The sequence below is a fragment of the Zalophus californianus genome, chromosome 1, assembly GCF_009762305.2.
Source record: "Zalophus californianus isolate mZalCal1 chromosome 1, mZalCal1.pri.v2, whole genome shotgun sequence".
NCBI lineage: Eukaryota > Metazoa > Chordata > Mammalia > Carnivora > Otariidae > Zalophus > Zalophus californianus.
In genome coordinates, this window is record NC_045595.1 from 148,648,788 (window position 1) to 148,661,749 (window position 12,962).

The 12,962-nt window shown below is 47.3% G+C and overlaps 1 protein-coding gene across 10 annotated transcripts in view; it reads left to right on the top strand.

The window, feature by feature from the left end:
• The window catches only part of MYLK (myosin light chain kinase), a 173,349-nt gene that overhangs the window by 157,549 nt on the left and 2,838 nt on the right, over nucleotides 1–12,962 (top strand). For 8 of the 10 annotated variants that reach the window (XM_027583955.2, XM_027583953.2, XM_027583956.2 and 5 more), the window contains 4 exons: nucleotides 1,336–1,488; nucleotides 3,998–4,121; nucleotides 9,727–9,856; nucleotides 11,290–11,421. In XM_027583955.2, the coding sequence (XP_027439756.2) occupies nucleotides 1,336–1,488; nucleotides 3,998–4,121; nucleotides 9,727–9,856; nucleotides 11,290–11,421 (539 nt within the window). Of the gene's footprint in view, nucleotides 1–1,335; nucleotides 1,489–3,997; nucleotides 4,122–9,454; nucleotides 9,573–9,726; nucleotides 9,857–11,289; nucleotides 11,422–12,962 lie in introns of those variants that run through there. The other 2 variants (XM_027583954.2, XM_027583962.2) reach the window with 2 other exon arrangements.

Sequence of the window (12,962 nt, forward strand, 5' to 3'; positions counted from 1 at the left end):
TGGCCGGGGGGACGGTTGGTACAAAGATGAGGTACACGGAAGTGAGCAATCAGGCCGGTAAGCCGTAAATCTGTCCTACTTGGCTTTGAGATACTTGGCCTTACAAATATCATTTGCCTTAAGTTATTGGTAAATGCGTCATTCCTGAGGTCACAGATTGGTGAGGCAGTGGGCGTGAACTGTATGTGGAAGAACTGTATAATATCTGCAGTCATGGACAAAGCTCCTTACTATGGACCAGGCCTCATGCCAGAGCTAGACACCATGATGGCTTCATCTGCATAGAAATACTCGTCTAAAGGTGCAGTTAAGATCTAGGCTCTAGAGAAATGTGCCTGGGTTCAGATCTCACTGATTGAAACCTTGGGCAAGTTACTTAACCCCACTCTGTGCCCATCCCCTCGTCTGTTAAAGTAATGAGTTACCTGGGTTATAGGGTGGTATTAAGATTGAATGAGTTCATCTATTTTAAGCTGTTTGCCCAGTGCCTGGCACACGGTAAATGTTGGCTGCCAGGATGCTCTTGATGGAGGAGAAGGAGGAAGAGGAGAAGTAGAATAAGTAAAAGTGGTGACCACTGTATAGTTAAGTGGTAGGTTCTCCATTATATAGAAGAGGACAACATGGCACGGAGAGATTAGGAAATTGTCCCAGATCACCCAGAAAAGGAACAGACTGTGCCATTTCCTCAGCCTTGGTATCTCTTAGGGAAGCTTTCTGGTTTGGCCTAAGTGCCTCAGACTCACTGGGATAGCCGGATCAGCAAACCCATGTTGCTGATTCCAAGTCTGCTGTTCGTCCATGCTTCCTAAGCACCCCGGGCGTGCTGGGCCCTGTCATTGGTGCTGATGGTGTGAGCGGTAGAAGGGAGCAGGGGCGGCCCGGTGTGGTGGTGAGTGCTGTACCATGTAACTAGTCCCTGGTGAGGGTGGCACCAGCACAGAGAGGAAGGTAGTCTTCCACCCAGGAGCCTTGGAGAAGGTTCTGGGCTTTGGGCAAGAACAGAGGACAGGGAGGAAGGGCCCTGCTGTGTCCTGCCAAAGCCGTAAACTGACGTAAATTCCTTCCCCTCAGCCTCACAGGCAGGTGGTGACAATAGGCAGTGACACGCCAAAAGTACTGTGAGCCCTGAGAAGAGTCGGGGCCACGAAAGCCTGGGGAACCACACCTTCTCTTTTCTCTGACGGGAGGCAAGGCAGGCACAGGGGTGTGATGGGTGCAGGCTTTTGCGGGCCCTCACCTTTGACTTCAGTAACACTTGGAGGGACCGTCGCACCGTGTCCTCCCTGCCAACACCCACCCCCATTCACCGGCTGTCCTGTTCTTCTCTTCCAGGGTTAGTGGACTTTCCCCCTTCATGGGTGACAACGATAACGAAACTCTAGCCAACGTTACCTCAGCCACCTGGGACTTCGATGACGAAGCGTTCGATGAGATCTCTGATGATGCCAAGGATTTTATCAGCAACTTGCTGAAGAAAGATATGAAGTAATGAGTTGACATTTCCATCTTTTCAGCTTCCCCACTCCCTGGACTGGGGTCCGGAAGCAGGGACTTCCTTTGCCCGGTGTGGGTCCCCTCTCCCCTGAGGAGAGGGGGGCAGGCACTGCGAGTAGTGGGGAGGAGAAGGAGTCTTCCTAGGCCCCCCGCTCCCCAACACCCGACTGGTCTTGAGAAGCACAGAAACCTCACTCGAAAAGCAACCCTTGACCAATGTTGCAGGGAGAGGAGCAGCCTGTTCTGTGTGAATAATGATATAGCCCCTTTGGTTTTCTGTGTGCGAGTGTGGCCACGGAAGCCAGGCTGAAACCTCAGCCCCTCTTCGGAGGTTACTCCGGAAGTATCCTGTTTGTGGCCCCTGATCATACCCCTGTGCTAATCCGGCTTGGTGTTTTTTCCATATCTCAGTGATTTAAGAACTGCTGGCCTGAACAGGGTACCTGCTCCCACTGGCCTAAGTGAGGCTGTGATTTCAGACCACTGGCTCAGCCCTGTCCCCACGTGGTCCCTGGCCCCCCTCACCGTGCAGGCTGTGGGGGCTGCCAGGAGCTGCCCTTGTGGTCGGCAGAGGGACACATAAAACAGTAGTGACCACTGGGAGGCCGGTGTGTTGGGTCATATGGACGGCCTGAGGCCGTGACAGCAGGTCAGACACACAAGGCGCACCGCAAGTGTTCCCATGAGAGAAGAATGGAGCTGGGGAGGCTAGGGCGGAGGCCTCGGGTGTGGCCAGCCAAATTCGTGGGTGAGGCCTCTCCGGGTGAGGGAACCGGTGGGGGTACAGCAGGGGGGCGGGGACGCTGTGCACGTGTAGGGAAAGCTGGCCTGCCCTGGGGAAGGGGGCCGTGGCTGTCAGATGAGAGCAACCGGCCCGTTGGGTGCCTCGCCTGCTCTGTAAACAGGTGGCCAGATGAGGCAGGGCCTGGCCCCAGGAGCCCCCCAGTAGCATTTGGCAACAGGGAACAGTTCTAAGCTTTGCCCTAGAAGGGTGGCGTTGAGTAGGTGGGGTACCAGAGGATGAGAAGGGGAAGGGCGGCCAGACTCCCCAGTCAGGTGACTGCATTAGCCAGGTGACTTTGGGGTGCAGGTTCCGCCCTGTCTGCCTAGCCCACAGACCCCCTGAGGCTACCAGTTATCTTGTTCCCCTTTGGGAGAAATCCTGTTTGGGACCAAGAGCACAGCTGTGAGAAGAGCAGAGTTGGAGGGTCTCTCAGATGGCTCCGATTTTCTGGTTATGTGTCCACCTCTCAGTCCTTTTGAGCTACCTCAGGCCAAACTCCTCCAGAAGCTACATCCACACTCCTTCGGTGAGGCCTTTTTGGCATTTTGCTCTCACAGCCTTTGTAGCAGAAGTAGGCATGACCTGGGTAGAATCTGGATGTTGTGGGGGCCTAGATTCCCTTCCAGTGGGAGCGATCCTCACTCTCAGGGTGCTTCATGGAGATGCAGACCTCCTTCCCAATAACACTGGTCCAGGATGGCTTTTGTCCATCGAGCTTCATTCACTGAAGATTTGGTAAATGAGGCATTATGTATATACCTGTTTTCTCATCCGACCTTGAATTAATTCAGTAATGAGCTGTGCTGGCCCCTCTGTGCTCATAAAATGGATTCACCAAAGAACTGATTTCAAATTATCAAGACACTCGATTCCCATAAACTCTTAAATGTAGCATCTCTTTAACCAGAAATCTCCACCTATCTACACTTTTTAAAATATTTTTGTATTATAAAATTAATACATGTAAATTGTAGAAAATATGAATATAGGAAAATTAAAATAATCCGTAATCCCTTTATCTAAAGATCACTACATTTTGCTATACTTAGCAAATTTACTTATACTTATTTTTCTATGTATGTTAACATTTGGTTCTTTGGGCTCTATTAGTCCTATTACAATTAAGGTGATGACCCTGAATTATTTCTAGAATCCCAGAGCTTTCAGAAAGAGTAAATGAGTCTGAGTGCAGTTTCTAAGGTTGTCATAATTCATAGGTTGTATATAGGACATACTTCTGAGTTTTAACAAGAAAAACCCGACACTCAACCACAACATAAGACATGAGAGCTCAGTGATTCTGAGATTTTGGCCTAATGTTTTACTCTCTCCTACCCCAGACAAGGAGACAGAAAGATTAGGCCTCCATAGCTCCCTGCCCCCCGTGTGACCCCACCGTAGAATATCATTCTCAGATGTGTCTGCCTTTACCCTTCCTAGACCCCAAGGGCAGGTCATGAGACTCCAGTTGCTTACGTGGTGGTTAGGCCTTAACACTTAATCACTTACATAGAGTAAGGCAGTGTAATTCAGACCAAGAGGGGAAAAAGGCCCAGGAGCACAGTGACCCTGATCATGGTGGATGGACTGGGAACAGAGAGAGCCCTGGGCTCTGCCCTGTGTGACCAAGGACAGGTGACTTCCCATTTCTGATCTGACCAGCAGTCTCTGAGGTCCCCTCCTGCTCAGAAATCCTCTGATCTCTGCCTCCATCAGAAACCGCCTGGACTGCACCCAGTGCCTTCAGCATCCATGGCTTATGAAAGACACCAAGAACATGGAGGCCAAGAAACTCTCTAAGGACCGCATGAAGAAGTACATGGCAAGAAGGAAATGGCAGGTAACGAGGGTATCCCTTTGGACTCAGATGTTGCCCCTCACATTTGCTTTATTGGAGCTACCCTCAATCCAAGAATATTTACATCTGTTTCTGAAATAGTCTGGGACCAAGACCGACATTTCATGTCTTTGTGGCTAGGGTTGAGCAATGTCACCTTGAAGACTATTTGGCAACCCTGGAGAATGTGATCTCCTTAAAGACAGTGTGATGGCCTTATATTTCTTTATAGTGAAGGAGGAGGGCACAGGATCTACAAAGAGAGATATGGTCCCCACTGTCTAGGGAGACTGTACGTTACTATGTGTCCTTGGGTGAGTGACAACCTTCCCATGCCTTCATATTCTCACCTGTAAAATGGGGGTAATAGTGGTACCAACATCACAGCATCTTTGGTAGAATCATATGAAGTAATCTTCATCTGGCCTTGAGCATATTGCATGGCACATAGTAAGTGTTCAAAAATGATACCAGTAACTCATATGTATGGAGGGCTGGCCATATGTCAGGAAACATTCAAAGCACTTTCTATGCGGTGAGTCTTTTAATCCTAGGAGGCAGGTACTATTATTAACCCCACTTTACAGACAAGCTGAGGCTGAGAAAAGTTAGGAAAGTTACCAAGGATCACGTAGCTAGTAAATGGGAGTGGATTCAAACCCAGAGCCTGGCTCCAAAGTACAGTCTTAACAATGGCACAAAATTGCCTCTGATTAATAGCAGATGGATAAAATTGTCATCCAAAACCATAGAGAACTTGTCACCAGCTATTTTATTTTTATTATCACTATTAGTATTACAAAATTTCTGGGCTATGGTTTCTACACGCCGGTACATGGGTTTCTATACTCAAGGAATGTATAGTGTAATGGGGAACTGAAGCAAATGGACATAAAAGGACATAATGCACACCAAGAATCATAAACTATCAGTATAGCCTTCCATAGCCATATATGTGAGTGTAGATGGGAGAAAGGAGTCAGTCACACCAGAGTTGGATGTGGTTGGGAGGAAATGCTGCCAGGGGGAGGACTTTGAAAGTGGTCATGGAAAATGGGCTAGAACGAGAGAAGAGGGGATACAGCACAAACGGAGGAGAAGGCGCAGAGGTACTCACCCCGACAGGAGCAGAGTCCTTTAACTGGGCAGCCAAGGGAACTGGGGCATTTAAAAATGGTCTGTGTGGCAGAGAAGAAGGAAATCTCTGTTTTAGAGGCAACTGGGACACTGGTAAGTTGCCATAGAGCAGGACTAAACTGTAGTCACTAAACCCCCAAAAAGCACAACTTCACACAGAGGTTGAGAGGAGGAGAGGCGGAGGGGGCCTTAGGGTGCATGTGTTTAAGGGGTTACTGCCCCCTGAGTGGCTCAGCCAGGACTCCCCCACAATGGGAGTCAGTTCCTGGTTAGCCCCCACTGAAGGTTTAGGGGGGGGTCTCTCGGTTCCCTCAAGTGCCAGGTGACTTGGAACACCTGTGTTGCTTACCTTACCCTCTGGTATCATTAGGATCCAGTGAAATCGGAGTAACTAATGTTCTTAAAACATAAAGGGGTCCATAAAATCAAAGTTGGCTTTATTAATGATCCTATGGCCAGTAGATCTCAAAGAAATAATGGTATTTCTGGAGTGAATAGGGTGGCTGGTGTGGGGGTGGGGTGGTCCTACATGCAGGGAGTCTCACGGGATTTTGCTTGGATGATGCTGTGGGTTAAGAGGCAGCCTTATCACTTCAAGCTCTCTGGGAGCATTGACACATCTGTTGATGAACCAAAGCCTTCAGGAAGGACCTGAACCCAAGGGACAGGCACAGAGAAAAGGGAATGGGAGAGGAAATAAATGGAATCTTTTAGTCTGACGGGTCAGGGAAACATAATTTGTGCTGATACTTTAAATCAAAGTTTTTCCTACTTGTTAACAGTGTTACTAGCCATAAGGTTTTCTGTAAGTGAGAAGGGAAAGGAAAGGATAGAATTCAGAGAAGGAACCTTAATTTCATACCTTCATATAGGTAGCAGCATTTGGAAATAGGTTTTCCACAAAAATAGTGGTTAGGTTTCACAAAATTAACACACAAAAGTAGTCTATAAAATCCCAGGTAGCACAAGATGTCCCTGAAGCATAATTTCACTGGTAATGGCTCACCTGCATCTAACCATCCACATTTTTTACCCCAGATACCAGGACCTTAGCACACCCTGAATAGGGGCTTCCCTCTCAGAGCAGCTGAGGTTGCGTGTGGTGGGGCAGAGTAAAGTGCAGTGGAATAAAATGGGGTGGACTGTGGTGGAGGGAAGGGCCCAGGGCCGACACAGGTGGCCCAGAAATCTCTATGGCTGCACAAGAGAAGGTTCCTTGCTATCGTTCTGGTGTGGTTTCCATAAAAGGCCCAGGAAGAAGGAAGTAACATGAGAGCAAATCCCTATAAGTAAGGTAACATGTAGATGACTAATCATGTCATTGATCTTAGGAGTCATTGATCTTCTGAAAGAAGGTACGTTTTTTATTTATATGAAAGAATTCTAAAAAGACGTGATGAGCAGCAGCACTGAGGGTGAGTTGAAGAGGGTAACAGCGCTGCTGCTTGTGAAACTGGAAACAAAAGACTGGGAATGAGAGGCCTGTGGGCAGCCATCTTTATTTTCTGAGACCCACAAAGACTCCAGCAGCATGGACCATAGGCCCATCGAGAAGAAAGCTTTTGACTCTGTATAGCAGAGAGTACTCTTGGCCATCACATTTGGATATTCACTTATCAGGGGAAACTGGAGTCTCAGAGCTGTGGGTATATATGTAGGGTCTATGATGGCTGGCTGGCTGGCTCTAGGGTGACCAACTTGCCCCAGTGTGCCAGGGGCCATCCCAGCTTTAGCCCTGAAAGACTCTCCTCCTGGGAAACCTCTCCGTCCTCGGCAAACCCAGGCTGGTTAGTCACCCTCGCTGGCTCCCCCAAGGGAGGGAGTCTGTGTGGCATTAGGGAGGACCGTACAAACAGTACCCGCCTGGAGCACAGGAACCCAGCCTGGGCAATTGCCCTCAGACAGGAAAAAGACTTCCTCAAAGCAAGGATGGAACTTAGGGTATTGAAATTTTCTTGATGTTCCAAAAATTTCTAAAATCGTAGTAAAGCAGCAACCAATTTTCAGCTCAAAGGCATGAAACTGGAAGACTAGAACGTACAGATGTATTTCTAGTTGTGACAATTTCTCTACTGATTTTTTTTCATAAATCAGTTCCCAAAGATTGACGTATATTATTTTTAAGATTTTCCTTATTAAGCACTTCTTACTTTTCTCCCTGTTCTAGAAACTAGATGCTGTAATGCTCCATCTGATGGAAGCCTCTTTGTTAATGTGTATTGGCTTCCTTCTCTGAAATACTCTCTTTTATCTGCCTTGTTCTGGCAACTTCACATTAGTCATTTTGTTAATAGAAGAAGAAAGACTTCCTTATTCCACACCATACAAGTGAAGATAGTCCTAATCAGTCACAATCCAGGAGTTTGGAATTAGGGAGCCCATGGGCTCATGGGGAGTGTTCCCTGCTACACAGTCACAAGTATGGATCATAGTCTCTCTGGAGAAGACTGGAGCTATAGGGAGATTCAAATCTGGTTCAAGAACATGAGGTCCACAGAGAGGAACTGATTTGCATAGTAAATTTCTACTCTCTGAGTTGAGCGACTCCTGGCCCAGGCAAACCAATCTGTGTTGGATAAAGGGAATCGAGAGCCAGAAGGGCTGGGTCTGAGAGTTTGGCTGACTTGGGAATAGTCAGGTCTGACGTCGACTCCATAGGGAGGGCTGCCGTGGCTGGCACCTCCTCTTGCCCCTTCCTGAGGTCAGGATGAGCTCCCATGGGAAGAGCTGGATCTTTCCAGCTAGCACAACAAATAGATCAATGATGTCACCAGGAACAGCCTCTCCAGGCAGAGCATGCGAGACTGCCAAGTGGACTCAGTCTGCAGGTACATTCTCTGCAGGGCCACGGGGCCTCTGCACACAACTAAGTTGGTCCATTGTCCTCTCATCTTCTTCCCCCATCCCAACATCACCTCCACCTGGGGCTTCCGGAATTCTGTTCCGAGGGACGCAGCTTCACCATGGTGACAGAGGGCCGGAAACATAACCACACCACAGTGATGTATGCGAGAGGGTGGATGGCCAGAGGACAGAGCAGAATGGAATGTCTGTCCAAAGTGCATGAAAAGAGTCAGCCACAAGGATGGCGTGTGACAAACAGAAAAGTGGTGGCCGTTATAGCAGATCTCAGCTTAAACCACACACACACACACACACACACACACACCCTTGAGTCCTTAGTGCCCTGTGATTCTTTACTTTCAAAAATAATCTTTTTATGGAAATATCCTGGCTTTCCAGATAGTCCAAAATCGTGAGGCTTTACTGAAATACTTGAGCACATGAAGTTAGTTCAGGAGGAAATGGCTGTGCCAGTGTAGTTTATGGCCCAGTAGGTGAGTGCCGGCCACTGGCCTATGTGCAGGCTGTTTCTTTACTCTCTGGGGAGCCAGTCTGCGGTGGTGTCTGCACTCTGGACATGCAGCGGCAGGATGCCTGAAAAGATGCTTTGGGTGCAGGGATGGAAAGAGTTGGTGATGCCTTCGTTTCTTACCTCGTCATTCCACTGACCTTAGAATAGGGGCAGGAAACATCACTTGGAGGTGAGACCTTCAAGGACCTGTGGGATCAGAACGTGAAGGAGAAACACAGACACAACTCTATATTACAGGGTATTTCCTGACCTAAATCCTATGCTTGGTAGAATTTTCACAATGCAAAGGAAGTTTTCATAGCAAGTTCTGCCGTCCTTTTCAGCAGAAATTCTGTCTTCTCCCAAGGTTTCTCATCTCAGAAAAGCAAAGTGCCGCTGCCTTTCATTTCTTTGGGTCCTTCTTTTTGATGCCTGGCTGTATGTCAGGGAGGTACACCCCTCCAGAACCTCATTGTGGATTCACAGACTCACAGGCCAGGCTGAGTGTTTCTCGAAATCTCTTAAGCATCTGAGTCATAAACAGAACTAATGAGACCTTGGAGATCATCTTGTCCAAACCCCTCCTTAAACAGAAGGAAACTGAAGCCTGGAGAGGTTAAGCGACTTGCCCAAGGTCAATAGAATGCTTTTTCTTTTTTTTCTTCGCATCATGACCTGTCAGATCTGTAGTAACCTTCTCTGGACCAATTAAATTCCTATCACTAGTATTGTTTTACGAGAAACAGCCCCACTGGGCCCCGTCAGCAATAAGTCTTTGGAGCTGTCTCAGCCTGCAGTTGCTTTATATAAACTATCCCTTTTATGGGAGTTGAAGCACAGTATGAAAAGGGTTTTTGTCTCATGTTGACCTTGTTTAGTCACATTAACGCACACATTGGTTCCAGGCCCCATTCCATTCTCCGAACATCTTCTGACACGCTGATAGTGCTGAGCAGAGCAAGGTTGGGCTCACTCCTCTGGCAGAACCTCGGCACTTGGGAGGCCCTCGTTTCAGGGACAGCTACTTCTCCTGGGCTAGGCTCTTCTCCCCGAACCCCACTGCCCAGCTGGAGACAGGGACGCCGCCTGAGTCCAACCCCAGTGTCTATTTTCCAGAAAACGGGCAATGCTGTGAGAGCCATTGGAAGACTGTCCTCTATGGCAATGATCTCAGGGCTCAGTGGCAGGAAATCCTCAACAGGGTCACCAACCAGCCCGCTCAATGCAGAAAAATTAGAATCTGAAGGTAAGGAGCTCCAGGAAGATTTTTCTCCAGCCAATTGGTGAGAAAGGAAGGGTTGGGGGATGGAGGGACATTTTGAGGTTTTGGGGGGTTTTCGGTTTGGTTTTTTTTTATATAATATAAACTACAAGGATTAAATTCAGAACTAATTTTAGGTTGCCCTAACAACAATTTCTAGTTATTCTTTAATTGTTCAACCTTAGGTTCAACTATTTTCAGAGGGAAAGTTATTTGTCTAATAGAACCAGATGACCTCCGCTGTTCTTTTCCCTATATTTTACATAAGAATTAGCGAAGACTTCATTAAAAGCTTCCTTTTTTCTCATTACAAAAGCGATATTTGTATATTGATAGGTAAACATAAATAAACACATATAGTAGTATCTTTAAAAAAAAATCCTTCCATATTCTTACGTCTTTGTGTTTTTCTTTAAAAAAACGAACTATAGTCCAAAGTCATTTGGCATTTTTCATGTTGCCGAAACGTCGTTTGAATGGGGTAGACTGTGCATGACAGGGCTCCTCCTGAAGACCAGGAGAGTTAGTTATTTGCACACCGTCTGCGAGATGCTGCCTTGACCATCTCCTCAGTGAAGGCCTCGGCCTCTTCCTGCTCCAGATACATGTAGGGACTGGCCCTTATCTTCTTAAGGCACCTCATTTTGCCAAAGACACCCGCCTACTTCCCGCTGCCTGGTGTTTTTGGTATCCAAAGGTGAGAAGCTAAGTCTAGATCCCTCCTGAGTATAAAGGTAGGGTAATTGGCGAGGCTGCTTGCTGGGCTGTTCTGATGGAGTCGGGGGCATAGTCTGCAGCATGTGGGCCTGGTCCCTCCTGATCCATACTCCCCAGATGACCCAGAAATAGCCTGAAAGGAAGGGAGAAGATACAGGAGCCCCCCCAAGGACAGCTTTTCCCTGAATCCCTGGTCCACGTCATACAATGGGAAGGCAGTGTAAGTGTGGAGAACAGAACTCCAGGCAGGTTGAAGATGCATCTAGGACCCAGCTCCTCCTTCCCGAGGAGCAGGTAAAGGGCCTGATGCTGCAGGAGGAGGGCAAACGGGGGACAGAGATCGGGAAGGCTGTTGTGGTTTGTCCTTGTTAGATACCCTCCACTGAATCCTGAAACAGCATGGAATGCAGCCAAAAATCCTTTTTAAAGATTATTTCCTTTTTCAATGTGTCAGCATAAGGGAAAGGGGGGGGAGTTCAAACATTTGTGCAGTTTGGTTATGGTTCTCTCTGCTGCCAAAACCTTTCGGCAGCAGGCCAACCTGTCCCCAGGAGAAAGGTGTGCTTGATTCAGTCCTCTAAGCTGCATTATTTGCTGAATTTTAGCAACTTAAAAAAAAAAAAAAGTCAGCTTTTTTAAAAGAGGGAAGAGGAGAGAACAGGGAATGAAGAACTGACCGCATTTCCTTCCCTGTCTCCTAGAAGATGTGTCTCAAGCTTTCCTTGAGGCTGTTGCAGAGGAAAAGCCCCATGTAAAACCCTATTTCTCTAAGACCATCCGTGATTTAGAAGTTGTGGAGGGAAGCGCTGCTAGATTTGACTGCAAGATTGAAGGTAAGTTGTAGCTATTCTTCCCTTGACTACAAAAGTGGTGTGGTGGACTGGTGGGCTCTGCCCTGTGCCCCGGGCAAAATGTTCATTCTGGGCAGCCAGGCTGCGAGGACAACGGGGCCAGGAGGAGTTGGCCAACTGCTCCCACTCCGCCTCCTGAAGGTTGGTGCCATTCAGTGACTCGCCTAGGACACCCTTGCTATTTCACATCCTTACATCAGCCACTAGACTCAAGTTAAAAGTAGTTTATCATGGACCTGTTTGGCTATGGAACATGCTTAATGAAATGAGCTTTGCAAGCTTCTGGGAAGCATGTGAACTGCCCACAAGAGGCTTCAAAGGAAGGTGGCCATGAAGAGTATAGGATGGGGAGTCGGGTGGCTCTGCTGCTTATCTGTGGGCTGTGTGACCTTGGGTGGTGATCTAAGTCTTCCGAGCCTCAGGCCTTTAACCTTCAGATGATGTCTAATGCCTGCGTAGCTCTGGGGAATGCTATGAGAGGCCATATGGGAAAAGGGGGAACCTCTTAAGTCTGTTCAAGATGTCATGGCACCAAGGGAAAAGTTGTGGGATTGGTAAGTGCAGAGAGTGAGCATGCCATGTGACTTCAGATGGAGGGAAGCTGCGCTCCAGGTGCCTGTGCCACCTTCCCCATGCTTCTCTGCCTGCCGAGAATAACGTGGCCATAGAATTGTGAGCTGTCAGTGCTCAAGGGAACTTAAGGGATCTTAGCATAGCACCTGAGAAGTGAGCAATATTGGTGACACAAAGCATTTCCATTTCCACAGACGGCAACATTCCAGAAAGATAAGGGCAAGAAAAGACAGGGTTCTTTGTCTCAAGTCTGTGACTGTTGTGTGCCAACCAAAGTGGAGGGTTATCTCCCATTTCAGTCTGACCAAATAAAGCACAGGAGTTCATTAGGCAACCTTCCCAAGGCTGCATAGCACAGGACAGCCGTCAGAAAAAATCTTGCCTCCCAACGTTCTAAGATTCTCCAGCAGTAGGACTAGATAATGCCTTTTGGGTAAAGTAACCCAAAGTGAGGAATGAGAAAAGTTTTTCTCCTGCATCATTATATATATCTCAGATTGCCTTGTAAATACAGGGCCTATAATCATCTTTCTTTTTTTCTATTCAATTAAAAAAAAAAGTAGATGTGTTGCCTTTGCTAGTATGGAAGTGCACAGCTTGGGGACACTGTTGAAAGCTCTGGGGCCAGTGCTCAGAATTCTCACCATCACCACTGTCTCTGGGTCTCCTGAAGTTTTTTCCTTTTTAAAAACTATTACAACATAGTGATTATCATTTTTGTACTTTTCTCTTTGGGATTAGTTCCTTCATTATTTGCAGAACTTTGACTAGAGCACTAAGGAGGAATTAAAGCATATGGCTGCCATTTTGATATAAACAAAATCTACTTGAAAAGAATGTTCGAATTCTTAAGTTCTTATGTGTAATTTTTATTCTGAATGGGGCTGTAATTTTTTTCCTGTAAAAATATTTCTCCCAAACGTAAAGAAAGTCAGTTAGAATTATTATAT